Source organism: Dipodomys spectabilis, unplaced genomic scaffold, assembly GCF_019054845.1.
Source record: "Dipodomys spectabilis isolate Male_0828 unplaced genomic scaffold, ASM1905484v1 ptg000002l, whole genome shotgun sequence".
Lineage (NCBI taxonomy): Eukaryota > Metazoa > Chordata > Mammalia > Rodentia > Heteromyidae > Dipodomys > Dipodomys spectabilis.
In genome coordinates, this window is record NW_024870679.1 from 50,457,811 (window position 1) to 50,477,871 (window position 20,061).

The following is a 20,061-nucleotide window of genomic DNA, read 5'->3' on the forward strand; positions in this document are numbered from 1 at the left end:
AGTCCCACTACAATAATAGTGTACTACTCATCTTTTAACGTTGATGTAGAAATTAAGATGAAAAAGAGAAGTACCTTGCACAGAGGACAAGTACATTCTCCAAGGCATTTGCTAATGCTTTTTCCTTTTCATTATTGGTAGTGGTATAGTTATTAGAGAAAGAACTCATTGCATTGGGGAATGAAACATTTTCTGTATAGGCTTTAGGACCTGCCCTATGTGGTAACATAAAAGCAGGAGCCAGAGGCCAAGCCTAGAGGAGGTGGAGTCAAAAGCCCCTAGCAGATGGCAGGAGACAAGGGCAAACAGGGCCACTAGGTCCCAGAATGTGAGGCCTTACTGGAGCAGGCCCAAGCTGGGGATTGGATGTCCATCTGCACTTGAGCCTCTACTCTGTTCAGGTCCAAAGACTTCCTGGAAGAAGTCTAGCCTCAGCACCAACTCACCCCGGGGACATTCTAATCAGGGCCCACATGTAGTCTAGTCCACATATCCTGTGGTCACAGGCCCCATCTCATCTCTCCATATCACTGCCGTGAACTCTCTTGGGAGAGCATTTCCTTTGTAGCCATCACTCCCATGCTTTATGTTCCCTGTGAACACCAGGAGGACTTTATGGTCCCTACCATGGCATATGCATTAGCCATCCTTTTCTGCAAATAGAAATGCCTATGAGTAGCCAGGCAAGGTGACTCTATCTCATAATCCTAGCTACTTAGGAGGTAAAGATAGAAGGATCATTGTTCAATACCAGCCTGGGCAAAAAGGAGTTTGTGAGGAGCTGGGAAGGTGGCTCAGTGGTAGAGCGCTTGCCTTGCATGCCTGAGGCCCTGGGTTCGATTCCTCAGCACCACATAAGCAAAAAGAAAAAAGCCGGAAGTGGCACTGTGGCTCAAGTGATAGAGCGCTAGCCTTGAGCTGAAGAGCTGAGGGACAGCGCCCAGGCCCCACGACTGGACCCAAAAAAAAGGAGTTTGTGAGACAGCATCTCAACCAATAGCTGGGTGCAGTGGTATGTCTCCTTGAACTCCAAAAATATAGGGAAGCCTACATAACAGAATTGAGGCCCAGGGTTGCCTGGGCACACAGCAAGATCCTGCCAAAAAAAAAAACAAACAAATGAAAAAAAAAATACTGCAAAAAGGACTAGAGCTATGGATCAAGTGGTAGAGCACCTGCCTAGCAATCACAGGCCAGTTCAATCCTCACTACCAACAAAAAAAAAAAAAAAAAAAAAGCCAGGCACTATAATTATGGCTAAAGATCTCAGCCTCTTGAAGCCACAGGAAGACCTTGAGATTCTTTTTTTTTTTTTTGGGTCCGGTCGTGGGGCTTGGGCACTGTCCCTCAGCTCTTCAGCTCAAGGCTAGCACTCTACCACTTGAGCCACAGCGCCACTTCCGGCTTTTTTTTTTCTTTTGCTTATGTGGTGCTGAGGAATCGAACTCAGGGCCTTAGGCATGCAAGGCAAGCGCTCTACCACTGAGCCACTTTCTCAGCCCCAAGACCTTGAGATTCTTAACTCAGTAAACTACTAAAAAAAGCTGTAAGTGGAGCTATGGCTCAAGTAATAAAGCATTAGCCTTGAGTAAAAGAAGGTCAGAGACCATGCCTAGGCCCTAAGTTCAAGCCTCAGGACCAGAACCCCTCCCCCCCCCCAAAAAAAAGAAAAGAGAAGGAAAAAATCATGTAATCACTACTCTTCATCACTGTAATCTCTTGGTCACTGTGCCTCTTAGTTTTTACTATTTTCCTCTTCCTTTTCCTGCTTCTCTTCCCATTCCTCCTGGGAATAAGGGACCTTACTTGGATCATTTCAGCAGCATCCTAGCTCCTTTCCTCCAGTCAGGTCTCTCTCTAGTCCATGTGATTGATTTATTCTCTTGCTTAATAGTTGCCCATTGTGTAGATGAAGAGGTTTTCTATGTTCCTACTACCTGAAGCAGCAATGTCACTTGAAAACATCATTTGGGGAGGGCTCACTATAGAATTTCTGAATGAGAAGCTTGGGGATGGGAGCAGCAGTCTGGTTTAGCAAGGACTTCCCACTTCCTTGTACCCAACAGGTGTACTTTACTCTGGGTACCTTGCTTAACACCTCCTTGTTGGGCCTACTCCCCTTTGCAGGACTTTGTTTTAGTCCTCTTACAAGCCCCTGGGCTGGGGGATGGGGGGGAACTGGAGCAGTCTCTTATCTCTACAAGATTCTCCAGCAGTGTTTGAAAAATACTTGGCATATCTAAATAAATAAATAAGTATGGAAACTGAGATCTAGAGTGAGGCAGTAACTTCTAGAGAAGGTAGAGTGCCAGCCCAAATTCTGGGATTCTGTCACGTCTCTTTCCTCTTAACAAAGCTACCTCCTACTTTCATTTCCCTGGGAGATGAATCTATTGGAATCATCTTTTTTTGTCTCTCCTGGGAATTTCTTTCCTCTTTGCCAGGTTTCATTTTATTTCTGCAGTTCCAAGATGATCCTCCTTGATAAAGAAATGGAAAGTAAACAGTGCTCTGCCTCTCTGAGCTGTCTGTCAGCATCACACAGTCCGCCTGGCCGTCTCTTCTCTTTGTTCTTTGCTTTTTCCAAATATAGCTTTCAAAAAGGTTTTTTGACCCTCTCTTCATAAAAATAAATCCCAAATAGACTAAAAAGTAAAGTGTAAAAATATAACGAAAGGAAATTTTGAGCAAAATAGGATGCCATATTCTAAGAGTGAAAGAGATTTCTAAGGCACAAAAGTACTAGAATAAATTAAATTTGTGGGCTGGGAAGGTGGCTCAGTGGTAGAGCGCTTGCCTTGCATGCCTGAGGCCCTGGGTTCGATTCCTCAGCACCACATAAGCAAAAAGAAAAACGCAGGAAGTGGCGCTGTGGCCCAAGTAGTAGAGTGCTAGCCTTGAGCTGAAGAGTTGAGGGACAGCGCTCAGGCCCAGAGTTCAGGCCCCACGACTGGACCCAAACAAAAAAAAAATTAAATTTGATAACATATATAAATTTAAACCAGCAAACACTATTGTACTATACAATTTAAAACTTATTATTTAGAAAACATAATAGACAACTAGACACTGGTGGCTTACATATAATCCTAACTACTCATAAGGCTGAGATCTGAGGATCACGGTTCAAAGTCAGTCTCCATAAACAAAGCTGTAAGACTCTTAATTCCAAGTAATCAGTTAAAAAGCTGGAATTGGAGGTATAGCTCAACAGTCCAGCGTAATTCCAACCCTGTAGAAAAAAGTTGAGTGATAATGTAAGGTCCAGAGTTGAAGCCCCAAAACTAGTACAAAAAAAATAAATAAAGACCAAGTGCTGGTGGCTCATGCCTCTGTAATTCTAGCTATTCAGGAGGCTGAGATCTGAGGATCATGGTCAAACCAGCCCAGGAGGAAAGAACCTAAGACTCGTATTTCCAATAAACCACCAGAAAACCGGAAGTGGCGCTGTGGCTCAAGTGGGAGAGTGCTTGCCTTGAGCTGAAGAGCTGAGGGACAGTGCCCAGGCCTAGAGTTCAAGCCCCATGACTGACTAAAAAAAAAGAGAGAGAGAGAAAAAATTTGACAAATGGCTGTTATGAAAGTCATCGAGACAACCATTAGAACCCAGTAGCTAAGGAGCAAGAGATGAACAAATCATATAACTGCCTCAGAGATGTGATCTGCCCACTTGAAGACACACATGGTGACAACAGGGTGCCATTTGTTGCACAGTTCCAAAAAACTGCTTAAATACAGGGCTGGGAATATATCTCAATGGTAGAACACTTCCCTAGTATGCCCTGTATTATAAAAACACCAGAAGAAAACAATAGAGAGATAGAGAGATAGATAGATAGATAGATAGATAGATAGATAGATAGATAGAGACAGACAGACAGACAGACAGACAGACAGATAGATAGATAGAACTATCAGTACAAAGAACCATCATCCAAGGGAAGCTCCGCGTTCTTAGAACTGGATTCAGTGTTAGAAACGGAAACCAGGCTCTTCCGCTGGTATAGCTGCCTGTTACACTGCTGGAAGAATTGAATCAGGACAATGAACACCCAAGACTTGATACTCCATGGTCGTCTGCAAAGCCACAGGACCAAGAGTAACTGTCAGGGAGAGCAACAGGGTCTTACACAAAGGAAAAGATGCCAGTTTTTGTCAGAAGAGTTCAACCACTCCATCTCTTGGCTTCCTGAATATTTACAGAAAACCAGGCAGTGATGGCTCATGTCTATAATGCTAGTTACTCAGGAGGCTGAGGCCTGAGAATCATTGTTTGAAGACAGCCTTGGCAGGAAACTCCATGAGACTTATCTCCAATTAACTACCTAAAAGCTGGAAGTAGAGCTATGGCTCAAGTGGTAAAGCACCAGCACCAGCTAAGGGACAGTAACCAGGCCTTGAGTTCAAGCCCTAGTACCAGCACACAAGGAAGGGAGAAAGAGGGAGGAAGAAGAGGAAGGGAAAAAAAAAAGAAAGATAGGGCTGGGAAGGTGGCTCAGTGATAGAGTGTTTGCCTTGCATGCATGAGGCCCCGGGTTCAATTCCTCAACACCACATAAGCAGAAAAAGCTAGAAATGGTGCTATTGTTTGAGCGGTAGAGCACTAGTCTTGAGCTGAAGAGGTGAGGGACAGTGCCTAGGCCCAGAATTCAGGCCTCATGACTGGCCAAAACAAACAAAAAGAAAAAGGAAAGAAAGATAAACAATACCAAGTTCAGGCCCTAATTAGGCTGCTTTACAGGGTCCAACCTCTTTTCCCCCCGTTTTTATAGTACTAGAATTTGAACCCAGGGCCTTATTCTTGGTAGGTAAGTGCTCTATTACTTGAGCCATGCATTTAGCCCTCCAGCCCAATTGTAGAAGTTGGCCAGCTGAACCTGAATGTTTCAGCCACAGAGAACAGCATTGGCAAAGTGTGGGCTTTAGTGGCCCATGCTTGTAACCCTAGCTACTCAGGAGGCTGAGCTCTGAGGAGCATGGTTGAAGCTAGTACAGGCAGGAAAGTCCATGCAGATCTTTTCTCCAATTAATCACAGAAACCAGAAATGGTGATGTGGCTCAAAATGGTAGAATACTAGTCTTGAGCAAAAAAGCTCAAGGACAATGCCCAGGCCCTGAGTTCAAACCCCACAACTGCCCCCCCCCCAAAAAAGATAGTGAAATATAAGATAATAAAGTATATAAGTTGGGGTAACATGGGAATAACATGGAGACCACTGCTCTAGACATGGGCAGAGAGATGTCTGCGCTGGCCCTCCTCTGGTCACACTCTTTTGTCATGGAATGATATGCAAGGTCAAGGGAAAAATGCTCACTCCAGGCCTATCTACCCTTGTGAGACTATTATGAGATTCTGGACACTTCCAAATCTTTCACCTTACCATTTTTTATCCATCCTTCTATCTTCCAGCCCTCTTTCCAACTCTGCCCACCTTTTAGCCCCAGGAGAGCTCTTTGCAGAGGCTATGAGTAGAGCTTGGATATGAAGATGTGAGGTTAAGGAGTCTACATATATGCATACTTCTAACAGTGGGAGGAGTCATGGGCAGAAAGTAGGCTATGGCCAACTCTCCCTACTCTACCTTGGTCCTATACAGGTCTCAGGTCAGAATTCTAAAGTCTAACCCAGCTCATATATATATATATATATATATATATATAGCTAATCCTGGGCTTGGACTCGGGGCCTGAGCCTCTGTGTTCAAGGCTAGTACTCTAACACTTGAGCCACAGCTCTACTTCTGGCTTTTTCTGGATAGTTTATTGGAGATAAGACTATCTCAGACTTTTCTGCCCAGCTGGCTTCAAACCAAGATCTTCAGATCTCAGCCTCCTGAGTAGCTAGGATTATAGGCATGAGCCTCCTAGTCATTTTTAAAGAAGCTAGGATTATATTTTATTTAGTAGCTTAGTAACTTCATTTACAACCCAGATATCTGGAATCTTTTTGGGTGTGTGTGTGTATGCTGGTACTGGGGCTTGAACTGAGTTGCCTGTGCACTCTCCCTTAGCTTTTCACTCAAGGCAGTCAAGGCTGACATTGAGCTACATTTATAGCTTTTTGCTGGTTAATTAGAGGCAAGAATCTCACAGATTTCTCTACTGGGGCTGGTTTTGAAGAATGATCCTCAGCCTCCTGAGTAGCTAGGATTACAGGCATGAGCCACCCTGGATCCAGCCTGGATTCTTAATTAAGACCAAGAGTTTTAAGTTTTAGACATTTGATATTTGAACACCTAGTTGTAATTTTGTCCCTGACTCCACATGGATATGGTGTTGTAGCTGGTTTATAGTGGGGAGAAGGAAGAGGGTTGTAAGCCAGCCTCACATCAGGGAGCTTGGATGTTATCCTAAGACTAATAATAGCAGAAACTAACAAGAGCTGACTTGGAGCCAAACACTTTATATGCATGACTTTAGCTGTCAGGACATAAAACCATGATAAAGTTGGAGCTAGTATCATTACCCTTATTCTATAGGTGAAGATAATGAAACTTAGAAAGCATGAAGAACTGCCTGAGGGCACAGTTGTTGGGGTGTCAAGGTTCAGACTCAGACCTATACTCTTAGCTGTCAGTGCAAACTGTCTCTGAGGGCAGTAGAGAGCCACTGAGGACTATAAACCTGAGATCGTCAAGGTCAGACCCACGCAAGGAAGGCAAGATAGAGGGACCTCAGGAAAGCTGGTGGTCTATCCTAAGACTAGCAGTAAACAACATGAAGAGTGAATATATCTGCCCTATTCATGGCCACAGAAAGTCAGCCTTGGTCATATCTGTCCCTCAGACCTATTCAGGGACAGAATCCTTCTGAGGAGCCTGGCATATATTTTCTTCCTTTCCTTCTACACCTTCCCCTACTCTTACCCCTGGCTGTTTTGACAAGAACAGAACAGGATGCTGGCTGATCCACACAGAGGAGCAGGTCCATGCTTGACTGAGGCAGAGACATTCCTGGAGAAGGAGGGAGTGACAAGGAATGCAGCCTTCAGCTTCCTTGAGGAGAGGTGTGACCCTTCAGGGTCAGCAACATTGACTGGCCTAAGGAGCCTCCCAGTGGTGTTCAGTTGGTGAGAAAAAGGAAATGTGAGAGACCTGAGGCCACATTGGAACTTGCAGCCTTATGGGATAGGACTGGCAGTGTTACTTAGTAGCAGGAAGGCCTCCAGTACCCACTGCCTACCTATAGGAGCTAAATGTAAAACCGGATTCCCCTCCTCAAGGGTCTGGATGTGTTCAGGTGTGGCCCCATGTAGGTGTGAATCTGTGCTGGCCTTTCTGTGGTGGCTAACATCACCTACCACACTCCCTGCTTCAGTCTCTGAGCTTCTGCAAGACTCAGTCATAATAGGTAAGATTTATTGAGCTCTCACTGAGTACCAAATACTGTGCTAGATACTATAAAAGCATCTATGAGGCTGGGGGTTTAGCCCAGCGGAAGGGCGCCCGCCTGGTGCACGCAAGGCCCTGGGTTCTGTCTTCAGCCCTTGGGGGGGGGGGGGGAGAAACATACAGCATCTCATGTAATCCTCTCAATTCTCTGGGAAGTCAGTCTTTGTCATCTCAATTGCATGTAAGAGGAACTTGAGACTTAAAAGATATGGCATGAACCAGATGCCAGTGGTTCACACTTGTAATCCTAGCTACTCAGGAGGCTGAGATCTGAGGATCAAGGTTTGAAGTCAGCCTTAGCAGACACATCTAAGGTTCTTACCTCTCATTAACCAGCAAAAAGCCAGAAGTGGGGGGTGTGGCTCAATGTGTAGAATGAGCAAGCACCTGATGCAAGTCTCTGCATGTATGTATGTGTAAGAAACTTTCACCTCATGCCATAAGCAAGACACATTCCACATCCTCAAGTCAAACTAGTCATTTCTCCTTCCAGGAAAGATTAAAGATGAGAAGAGTCAGGAGGCTGCCCCTCCCCACTGGAGCTTTCTTCAGATTCCTAAAGAGATTTGAGATAATAAGCTAATTTCCTCCAGTTTCAACTAGTGGTTAAATATGAGCCCTTTGTTATGGGAAGGCCAACAATGTTTGTTTCGGTGAGGATGCCTCACAAGGGAAGAGCCAGGTTCCAGAGTCAAATGTAATACTCATGGCTGTGTGTGCATCTTGTCAAGTTCCCTCCATAAAATGGGTGGCAGGGCACCGAGTGACCTCTGACTCTCCTTAGAGTTCTTGCAAGGCAGAGGAGGGGTGTCCCTTATTCTTTATTCCAAGCCCTCTAGTTCCTGAGGTGGAAAGTAAAAATGACGGAAATGGTGTCTTGGAGCTAGGACACCCAGGTTTCAATTAGGCTCAGACACTTGCAGGCTGGGCGACTGAACATGTCTCATTTGAACCTATGAAGTGTATGAAAGGAAAGAGACATAAACAATGCCTGTGAAACCAGCCTCAAGCCTCACACAGCCCTTAGCAGTACCTATTCCTCCTCTCCTTGCTTCTCCTGAGCAGCCATTGTGCTGTCTTCCTTGGTGTGTGGGGGCATGCGTAGGCAGGAGCCCCAGGCAGTGAACTGTTGGAGCCTGCCAGGCTCTGCAGAAGGGATGAAGCTGTGCTATGCTTAACATGGGCTAGCACCTGCCACTCCTGGACATCTATCCAAGGCTGGCCACACCTCAGAAGGTGCTTCTCCCCAGTGCTGCCTAAGGGTTTGGTCATTGCTCTCCCTGCCTGCCCCCCCCCCCCATTCCTACTGCATTCTGCTACCCCTACCTTTACCTCACACACACCCGTTTTTCCAGACACCCTTAGAAGGGATATGGCAGCAACCCGAACTGGTACCTGCTTGCTCAGTCTGATGGGCTGAGGTCCAAGTTAGCCCCAAGGGCCTATCCTTTGAGCTGACCCATGGAGAACAGAAAGTATCTGCCAGAGAAAGATGTTACCATGGAGATGGACAACACGTGGAGGGAGTGGCTAGGGCACTGTAGAGGCAGAAGCAGAGAAGACAAAGAGGTCCTGACTAGTGGGAAACTTTACTGCTCCTGAGGCCAGTGAGGGAACATGGAGCCTCAGATAGAGTCATGTCCCCTCAGTAACCACTCCCTGCCCCTGCAAGGCTGGGCCCTGGACTACAGAAACAGTAGCCTAGCCTTGTGGTGTACAGGAGCATAGTATACCACTGATGTACACACAACCTGAAGAACATTGTTTAGTTCTCACAGTAAGCCACAAGTAATAGTAATAGTGCTCCTGTTTGTCCATAAGGCAACTACTATGTACCCAGCCCAAGGTCTCCACACAGTAATGATGGGAACTAAAGCTGCATCCCAGGACTAAGGATCTTAACTCCCTATTTCATCACCTCAAAAAGGTTCGTGTTCACTTATACCTTAGACCATTTTGTTTTAGGTCAGGAAAAAGAGCAAGAGGCAGAGGTTAGGTAGGATAGAGAGGGGGAAGGTATTAGAGAAGGAAATATCCGGGGCTGGGGGTTTAGCCCAGCGGAAGGGTGCCCGCCTGGCGCGCACAAGGCCCTGGGTTCCGTCCTCAGCCCTGGGGAAGAAAAAAAAAAAAAGACATAAAAGTTACAAAAGACCAAAAAAAAACAAGGCAATGGAGAAGGAAATATCCTCCTGCATTAGCCTCCCCTGTACCTCAGATTGCATGCACACACTCCCATGTCAGGATTTTTTTCTTTTCTTTTTTTTTAAATTTTTTTGGGGTCCGGTCGTGGGGCCTGAACTCTGGGTCTGGGCGCTGTCCCTCAGCTCTTCAGCTCAGAGCTAGCGCTCTACCACTTGAGCCACAGCACCACTTCTGGCTTTTTTCTTTTTGCTTATGTGGTGCTGAGGAATCGAACCCAGGGCCTCAGGTATGCAAGGCAAATCTTTTTCCTCAGGTGGCAAATCTGTATCATTTGTTTCTATTAATGGTAGATCTGGCTCTATTATTATTTTTTTGGGGGGGGGTCTGGTCATGGGGCCTGAACTCTGGGCCTGGGCACTGTCCCTCAGCTCTTCAGCTCAAGGATAGCGCTGTACCACTTGAGCCACAGTGCCACTTTCTGCTTTTTTCTTTTTGCTTATGTGGTGCTGAGGAATCGAACCCAGGGCCTCATGCATGCAAAGCAAGCGCTCTACCACTGAGCCACCTTCCCAGCGCCAATCTGGCTCTATTATAACCTGCACTTCTATTTAACATCTTCCAATAATCTTTTTTTTTTTTTTTTTGGACATGGGACTTGAACTCTGGGCCTGGGCACTGTCCCTCAGCTCTTCAGCTCAAGGCAAGCACTCTACCACTTGAGCCACAGCACCACTTCCAGTTTTCTGAGGGGTTTATTGGAGATAAGAGTCTCACAGACTTTCCTACCTAGGCTGGCTTTGAACTTCAATCCTCGGATCTCAGCCTCCTGGTCCTGAGTAGCTAGGATTATAGGGGTGAGCCACGGGCACCCGGCTTCCAGTAATCTTGATAATTATATGGGTATCATTGCTGCACTAAGCACAATTATAATACCAACACCTTTTTTTTTTTTTTGGTCAGTCATGGGGCTTGAACTTAGGGCCTAGGCACTGTCATTAGGCTTTTCTGCTCAGGGTTAGCATTCTACTACTTTGAGCCACAGCACCACTTCTGGTTTTCTGGTGGTTAGTTGGAGATAAATATCTCCGGGCCTTTCCTGCCCAGGCTAGCTTTGAATCATAATCCTCAAATCCCAGCCTCCTGAGTAGCTAGGATTACAGGTATGACCTACCAGCATCCTGCTTAAATACCTACTTTTTAATTAAAGGGTATTAGTTTTACCTTTAATTAAAGGGTATTAGTTTTACCTTTTAATTCTTTTGGGTATGTTTTATTATTGTTATTTTTGTTGGTCATGGGGCTTGAACTCTGGGCCTGAACACTGTCCCTGAGCTCTTCAGCTCAAGACGAACACTCTAGCACTTTGAGCCACAGTACCACTTCCAGTTTTCTGGTGGTTAATTAGGGATTAGAGTCTTACAAACTTTCCTGCCAGACCTGGCTGAACTTTGATCCTCAGATTTCAGCCTCCTGAATAAATAGGATTACACGGGTGCTCAGCTTGGATACGTTTTTAGAATCTTTTTTTATTGTTCTTTGTTTTTGTTTTTTGCTGGTTGTGGGCCTGAACTCTGTGCCTAGGTGCTGTGCCTCAGCTCTTCAGCTCAAGGCTAGCGGTCTACCACTTGAGCCACAGCACCACTTCCAGCTTTTTCTGCTTATGTGGTGCTGAGGAATCGAACCCAGGGCTTCATGCATGCAAGGCAAGCACTCTACCACTTAGCCACCTTCCCAGCCCCTTATTGTTCTTAAAGCTTATACATTAGCTGGGCACCAGTGGCTCACACATGTAATCCTAGCTACTCAGGAGGGTGAGATCTGAGGGTCATGTTTCCAAGCCAGTCTGGACAGGAAAGTCTGTGAGACTCTTTTTTTTTTTTTAATTTTTTTATTGTGAAAATACTGTACAGAGGGGTTACAATTACATGGGCAAGGTAATGAGTACATTTCTTATCAAGCATTGATGCCTCCTCCTTTGTTTCCCCTTTCCATCCCTTCCCATCAGCCCCCCCCACCAGCCAAAGTTGTAAAGTTCGTTTTTCAACATTATGACTTGTACATCTCATTGTTGTAATGAGATGTGAGACTCTTATCTCCAATTAACCACCAGAAAACCAGAAGTGGTGCTATAGCTCAAGTGGTAGAGTGCTGGCCTTGAGCTGAAGAGCTGAGGAACAGCACCCAGATCCAGAGTTGAAGTCCCATGACTGACCCAAAAAAAAAACAACTTATACTAGGTAGAGTTAGTATTGCATTCATATTTAGACTTCCCATCTAAGAATATGACATGTCACACGCATTTCTTAGATTGTCTATTGTCTCAATAAAGGATTATGGTGGGCTGGGAAGGTGGCTCAGTGGTGGAGCGCTTGCCTTGCATGCCTGAGGCCCTGAGTTCGATTCCTCAGCACCACATAAGCAAAAAGAAAAAAGCCGGAAATGGTGCTGTGGCTCAAGTGGTAGAGCGCTAGCCCTGAGCTGAAGAGCTGAGGGATAGCGCCCAGGCCCAGAGTTCAGGCCCCATGACCGGACCCAAAAATAAATAAATAAATAAAATAAAGGATTATGGTTTTCTTCTTATAGGCCTCACAAATTTCTGAACTTTATTGCTAAGTGTTTGGCTTTGTTGTTAGACTACAAATGGACTCTCTTATTATTATAACTCATTAGTTCCTCTTAGTATATTAAACCACTCTAAGTTTAATTAATTCTTCTGTGTTTTCTGTGCAGATGATAAGTTTGCAGGAAATCACAGTTTCGTTGGAGCCCTTGGCTTTACTTAGGAGCTCAAATGTGAAAGTAGAAAAGGGGAAGGATGGAGCTTGGAAGATGGCTTAGTGGTTGAGTGCTTGCCTTGCATGCATGAGGCCCTGGGTTCGATTCCTCAGCACCATATAAGCAGAAAAAGCTGGAAGTGGCACTGTGGCTCAAGTGGTAGAGTACTATCCTTGAGCTGAAGAGCTGGGGGTCAGCGCCCAGGCCCAGAGTTCAGGCTCCACTACTGACAAAAAAAAAAAGAAAAGGGGAAGGATGGCTTGACCCCAAGGTCAGGACTTCCCAATCTAGGGCAGAGACTGGGTATTTATGAAGTGCAGAACAGAGTACTGAAGTGAATTCATTCTGGGTGGACTGGGTAACCCGAAGTGTCTGTGGGCAAGGTAAGAGGAAAGGAGAGGGTTAAAAGGAGAAGTCGTGACCCTGGAGGTTTCAGAGTTGATACTTTTCCAGTTTGGGACCAAGATTTCTGATGGAGAAATGATCCCATTCTACAGCTAAAGATGCTGAAGTCACCAAACTCTGGTGGGTGACAGAACTAGGATCTGATCTGAGTGGTATTTTTGCTGTCCTGTGTGCTAGCTCACATTCTGTCTTTATTTTTCAGGTCTACTTTAGCAAAGTTGACTGAGTGCCAGGAGAGACAGCAGGAGGGGAAGGAGGCGAGTTCAGCAGAGCAGATAGGCGAGAGGGACAGGCTCCTGGTGGGCCCCCCAGCCGCTACCCTAGGGAGGCCGGACAGCTGGACCTTCATGTCTTCCTGTTGGGCCAAGAATCCCTTCAAACCAGAATAGCACTCCCAACAGCGTGCAGCCCCTACCCTGCCCTGCAGCACACTTCGTATCCTCTGTTCCACACTGGGCCAGCCAGATACTCACCCTTCACCATCACTCACCATGCCTCTGTCACACATGTCACAGCCCCTCACATGCCAAGGCCTTCCTATACCAGAGGCCCAACCACCCTTCTGTGCCTCATTTCCCGCCCATTTCTCACTTGCCTGTACACATATTGGGTTCCTTCCACTCACCTAGGACCACAGTCAGCTGTGTGCCCGGCTCATATCCGCTTACACTGTGTCTACAGAGTGCATCAGATGGCTTCTGGAAATCTGTGGCCACTCGAGTGCCCAAGGAGCCTCCAGAGATTCGCATCCTCAACCCGTATTTCATCCAAGAGGCCGCCTTCACCCTCATCGGACTGCCGTTCAACAATGGCCTCATGGGCCGGGGGGTAAGACGCGTGGATTCTTGAAAGAGGGAGGAGAAGGAGGACTGGGCAGAGGTGAGGAAGGAAGGAAGAGGTGGCAGGGTGGTTGGCAATCCCGGGAAGTAGTTTTGTGGGGAGGAGGGCTTAGAAATGGAGCTGCGTTAGCTCTGAGGAGCTCATGTGAGATCTCAGCCCTCCAGTGGAACTCTACACCCCTCCTCTCCTCTCCTTCTCCAGAACATCCCGACCCTTGGCAGTGTAGCAGTGACCATGGCACTACACGGCTGTGATGAGGTGGCTGTCGCAGGCTTTGGCTATGACATGAGCACACCCAATGCACCCCTGCACTACTATGAGACCGTGCGCATGGCAGCCATCAAAGAGGTTCGGGCCTGGGCTTGGGGGCATTCCTCGGCAGAGCCAAGGGAGGGGGCTTCCAGCACAGAGGACAGGCTCTGACTGCATGCGGACATGAACGGTAATGGGATGAGCCAGTTGCTCTGGCTGTCCAGAACTCCAAGGCCCTGCCTACCCTTAGCTAAGCAGTCACTGTCAGTTCATGCTGCGTGCGGGACTTTGACCAACAAGATCCTATACTCCCAACCTCCCCATAAACCCACACTGCCTTTCTGGAGCTGGACTCCTGCCATGATGCCTTCTCTGCCCTTGCCCTGTACCTGGCCCCTCCTTACCGCACCCTAGCAACGTATTTGAGACTTGGTACCAATTCACATCATCCTTTTTTCTATGATCCCTGCCTTCCCTCCAAGGAACATCACTTCATCCATCCCAGAAAGGTCCTCACTCCACACCTCCTCTCTGGAACCAAGCCCTGGTGCTATTTATCGCCTACAATTGCTGCCCGTACATAGGTACTCCTAAGGTGCCAGTTCTCCTGGCAGCTTTCTCCACAGTGAAGATCACTCCCACATAGAAATGGAACTCTCTTATACCTTAACTTCTGCCACAGCTTCCCACTGACCCCAGCCTGGAGCCTAGAGATCATGGGCAGGTGCCCTGAGCAGCTTTTCAAAGCACATCTGGAGTGGCTGGAAGAGAAATCCCTCATCAGTGCAGATCTGTATTTCTGTGAATCCAGGACTCTGGTCCTCACCAGCCCTCATTGCTTCATTACTGTTAATTAGTCTCCTTACCTGCCTCCCTCCAGCTCTACCATACTTTTCTTGAGCCTCACATTTCACAAGATCCCAGACATCCTCCCTCCTCCAGTGAGAAAGCTGAAGCTGTACAAGGAGCTTGATTGGCTCCCATTTCGGGTCCTTTGTACTCCTTACTGCCACTCAGCCCTTCATCCCCCCTCCTACCTGACATGATTTCTCACAAGGTCACCAGTGGCCTAGCTCAAGGCTGCCCAATCCAGTGGACACAAGTGGACAAATGGTCTTTTTTTTTTTTTTTGTCGGGCTTGCACTCTGGGCCTGGGTGCTGTCCCTGAGCTCTTCAGCTCAAGACTAGCACTCTCCCACTTGAGCCACAGCGCCACTTCCAGTTTTCTGGTGGTAAATTGGAGATAAGAGTCTCATGGACTTTCCTGCCTGGGCTGGCTTTGAACTTCGATCCTCAGATCTCAGCCTTCTGAGTAGCTAGGATTATAGGCATGAACTACCGGCACCTGGCTAGAACTGGTCTTCTGTGATCTCTCAGGAACAGTTGTTTCTGTCCTTGACCACTCCTTTCTGCTCAGGCTTCTACTATCTCTCTTTTTTTTTTTTTAATTCGCCCTCCTCTCTCATTTGCCTTTTCATTTCTCGTTTTGATCTACCCCTTAAAAATCAGTATTAGTTGGGCTGGGAATATGGCTTAGTGGTAGAGTGCTTGCCTAGCATGCATGCAGCCCTGAGTTCAATTCCTCAGTACCATGTAAACAGAAAAGGCTAGAAGTGGTACTGTGGCTCAAGAGTGCTAGCCCTGAGCACAGACAGGCTCAGAGACAGAGCCCAGGCCCTAAATTCAAACCCCAGGACCAGAAAAAAAGAAAAAGAAAAGAATCAATATTAGCTAAGGCTTTACCTTCTTACTCTAGTCTCCAAATTTACATCTCCCTCCACAGCTTCAGTTACTATATATATTTTATCAAACTTTAATATAGTTTATCTTGGTCTGTTCTGGCTATTAATGACAAAATACCATAGTCCACTTGGCTTTTAAAATCTTCAAGAAATGTATTTCTCACAGTCCTGAGTTTGGGAGTCCAAGATCAAGGGAAGACCAAGTTGGTATATGCTGAAGGCCTCTTCCTGGCTCACTGATAGCCATCTGTGCACTACATCCATAGACACCGGACAGGGTTAGGGAGCCCTCCTAAGTCTCTCCCACAGGACACTAACACTGTGAGAAGTGGCCACTGGAGGGACCAGTGAGGCAATGACTGGATGTGGTGAGAGCAGTTCCCCTGGTCTAGGTGCCATAGGGAACTGTGAGCGAAGGCATGCTAGGACTGCAGAGGCTGCGTGCTAAGCACTCTCTCCTGACATGAGAAGAGAGAGAAGATGCAGAGCAGTAGCTGGAGACAAAGCTACTTAGGCTAGAAATAGAGACCCAGCTGTGGGCTTACTGCCTGCCCAGCAAGCATTTTTCCTGTCATGTCTACATTAACAATAGTAACTTCTTCTAGCAACTTTGTTATGCAATACCTTCTTGTGAGCTATAGTCAAGTATTCTCACAACAAAAAATTTAGTTATAAAGGTGATGAATGTGTGAATTATTCTACAACATAGATATATTAAAATATTACATTGTACCCTATAAATATATGTAATTATTACTTGACAGTTATGGGAATGGTAGCATAGATCTGTAATCCCAGCATTTAGAAGGTTCAGGTAGGACAATTTTGAGTTCAAGGATAGCCTGTACTATATAACAAGACCCTGTCTCAAAATAAATAAGCCAGGTGCTCTTGGCTAATGGCAGTAATCCTAGTTACTCAAGAGGCTGAGAACTGAGGATCATGCTTCAAAGCCAGCCCAGGCAGGAAAGTCCATGAGACTCTTATCTCCAGTTAACCACCAGAAAACCAGAAGTGGTGCTGTGGCTCAAGCCACAGGGTGCTTGCCTTGAGCTGAAGAGCTCAGGGACAGCACCCAGGCCCAGAGTTCAAGACCCACAAATGACCAAAATAAAAATAAACACATAAATAAATAATTTCTAAAAAGGGAAGATTAACTAAACACCAGTGGTTCATACCTGTAATCCTGGCAACTCGGGATACTGAGATTTGAGGATTTCAGTTCAAAGCCAGCCTGGGCAGGAAAGTCCATAGTCTATAAGACTCCCATTAAACACCAAAACACACATACATACACACAAAAACCTAAACTTGGCTCAAGTAATAGTGTGTTAGCTTTCAGCAGAAAAGCTCAAGGACAGCATCCAGGCACCCGGCACACAGAGAGAAGGGGGAAGAGGGAGGGAGAGACAGAGAGGTTAGGCTCTGTTCCTCAAGCTCCCTAGTTCCTGTGCTGTGAGAAGCAGAATTTCACCAGTTGCCCTAGGCCTAGAGAGATTGCATCAGGTCAGAGAATGATTCCACACCCCCTTGCTGTTGGATTTGAGTGACTCACCTGCTTTCCCTTAGGGTGTTTAGAACCAAAGGACTGCCAGCAGAGCTGTGGGTAGGAGTATGAGGAAACAAGATCCTTCCTGAGACCTAGAGGACTGGGAATCTTAGACAGCCTAAGACTTGGAAGAAGTCAGGGCACAGTTCTGCTGTGATGGTAGTGAGGGACTAAGGGTTATCCTGCATCTTAAGAAGTAAGGACAGGGCTGGGAATGTGGCTTAGTGGTAGAGTGCTTGCCTAGCATGCATGAAGCCCTGGGTTCCATTCCTCAGTACCACATAAACAGAAAATGCCAGAAGTAGAGCTGTGGCTCAAGTGGTAGAGCAAAAGAAGCCCAAGGACAGCACCCAGGCCGAGCTCAAGCCCCATGACTGACAAAAAAGAAGAAGTAAGGACAGATAGGGCATCCTGCAGCAGGGTCATCCTGATTTGTAGGCACAACAGATGACAAGTGTGTGCCTGCAAGCTTCCACAATCACAGAGCTTCTAAGGGTGGTGACTTGAAGAGGCTGACAGGGCTCGGTCCCAGCAGCCATCTGGACTGCCTTCATAATCACATCTCTGTCTCTTCCCTTCCAGTCCTGGACACACAACATCCAGCGAGAGAAAGAGTTTCTGCGGAAGCTAGTGAAAGCACGTGTCATCACTGACCTAAGCAGTGGCATCTGAGTGGACCCAGCATTTGACCATAGAGGCTCAAGCTCCGCCAGGAGAAAGGAACAGCCATCTGTGCCTGAGTCTTCAGACCCAGAGAAGGACAGTGCCAAGGGGCCCCAGGAGCAGTGAAGCCTTGGCAAAGCAGCCAGAGCTATGTCTGTTCAAGGCCAGCCTCAGAGACCAGCACTTGGTCTCTTAGTCTGGGTCTGTGAAGCCAGAGGGCCAGGAGGCCCCGGATGTGCCCAGCAGGCTCAGCATGCAGGAAGCGGGACACAAGGCCGCATGGCTGCTGCTGGAATCATTTCTCTAAATCAGTGTTTGATGTATTATCATTTCGTGAATTTGGGTAGGGGGAGGGGAGGGATAATTTATTTTTAAATAAGGTTGGAAATGTCAAGAGTAGGCCATTTGCCTTGCAGAAAGAGGCCCTCTAGAGGGCTCATCAGGCAGTGGTACTAGTGAGCTCTCAAGAGTAGGAGTGCCATGTCCAGCCTGTGCCCCACTCAGGAGCCACAAGGAGGTGGGCAGCTTCTCATGCCAGCACCTTCCAGCCCATGATGTTTGGCCTTCCTTGGGGAGAAGATGGGTTTGCCCACTCACCAGCCCCCATGATGTCCCACAGGGAAACCCTGGAACCATCCCTTGGAGCCAACAAAATAGCCCCTGGGCTAGAGCAGAACTTTGTCAGGCTCAGGAAGGGAGGCCCAGCTCAGCCTGATGGGAATGGCTCTCCCCCACTCGCTGTATTGATCAGAGGACATTGCCCCTGGACTGACCAACTTGTCAGTTGTTCTGGGTTTCCACAATGAGACTGTCAGGTCCTTGGGTTCTGCCTCTAACCTGAACCAGAAAGGAAGTGAGACCCAAGGACCTTAACCAGACTGGAAGCCATGCCAGAGAACCCTCACGGAAGCAATAAAGCTCTTCCCTGAACCTGGCCTTCTTTTCCTTTCTCTGACTCTTCTGGAAGAAATAGGAACCAGAGCCTCGGCAACTCTGCTAAACCCAAGGGCCTTATCTCCAGCCAGATTCCTGGCTCTCTTTCACATCTCATGTTAAGTGCAGGACCTGGTAGCCACATAGAGGTCTCTAGAGCATCTCCCTATGTGCCATAGCTCTGTATCCTCTGCCTGAAGACAGACCAGCTGGAGGCCCTGGCACAGAGAGGCCCACAGACATGCCCACCTCCACCATTATCACATAGGCATGCACCGCCCCTCAATACCCCTGTACACACACACACCAAGCAAGAAGGTACACAGCCCATCCCTATGCATCCCCTGGAGAATTTTAGAAAAGATAGTCCACCCTCACCTTAGAGCCCTAGGAATTGACCTCTCATCCTGTACCTGTGGCCAAGGAAGTCGGCTTCCTGCAGGATGTTGGCCCTGTGGCAATAAGTGAGGTCTCAGTGCCAGTGTAAATCCCAGAATTGATGGAGCCCTTGGTCTCCCCACTGGTAAACCTCGAGATAAAAAGACGTAGCTGTCCTAGTCACCAGTCATTCTGGATACTGTGTTTTTATGGTTTGTCTTCAGGCAGAAGCCTCCTCAGCTCAGGGGAAGTAAGACCCTGACAGTGACAAGCAAATTCAGGAATACCTCCCATACTCTGCTGGAAATGGTCCCTCTTTCACAACTCAAATGTACCAGTACTCTGCTGGAAATGGTCCCTCTTTCACAACTCAAATGTACCAGCTCCTACCTGGATGGTTCTATTAGAATTTTGCAGGGCCTAGACTGCATAATTGTTAGTAGAGATCCTGAGTTTTAAAAGCCCCAGAGAAGCTGCTCCAACTGGCCAGCTGCTTACGAGAGAGCAAGCTCTCACCAATTGGCCTCCTGCCCTATGGAGCCTGCAAACAGCCCCTAGCAGCGGCATTTCTGTGTAGTCTGACTTAGACTGTGGGGAGTCTTGTACAGTCCCTGGCACTATATAAAACTCATAAAACTTATGGTTCGGAACCCTGGCTATGTACCAGAATCACCTGTGCCGATCTGGAAAACTACCTGCCTAGCCTGAGATTCTGATTCACCTCTGGGGTGGGGCCCGGATGTGGGTAGTTCTTCAAGATCCACAATGGTTCTCATGCATAGCCAGGGTACAGCTGGTCCACACACGTTCCCTGAGCACTTGTCCCCACCCACAGCTTCCAATTATGTGTCAGTTGGTCAGCAGTTCTCAGGTTGGCATCACCAACCCAACACTTTGCTCCAGGCTACAAAATTCAGCTGCTCCCAGAATATTTTCACTAGGAGAATACATGGGCCTTTCCAACTCAGCATGTATAACATTGAACTCAAAA

The 20,061-nt window shown here is 47.1% G+C and overlaps 1 protein-coding gene across 3 annotated transcripts in view; it reads left to right on the top strand.

The window, feature by feature from the left end:
- Window positions 1-20,061, top strand: part of St3gal3 (ST3 beta-galactoside alpha-2,3-sialyltransferase 3) — a 193,256-nt gene that overhangs the window by 159,320 nt on the left and 13,875 nt on the right. For 2 of the 3 annotated variants that reach the window (XM_042681871.1, XM_042681883.1), the window contains 3 exons: window positions 13,395-13,541; window positions 13,755-13,901; window positions 17,679-18,689. In XM_042681871.1, coding sequence (XP_042537805.1) covers window positions 13,395-13,541; window positions 13,755-13,901; window positions 17,679-17,768 — 384 coding nt within the window. In that variant the 3' untranslated portion in view covers window positions 17,769-18,689. Of the gene's footprint in view, window positions 1-13,394; window positions 13,542-13,754; window positions 13,902-17,678; window positions 18,690-20,061 lie in introns of those variants that run through there. The other variant, XR_006147704.1, reaches the window with a different exon arrangement.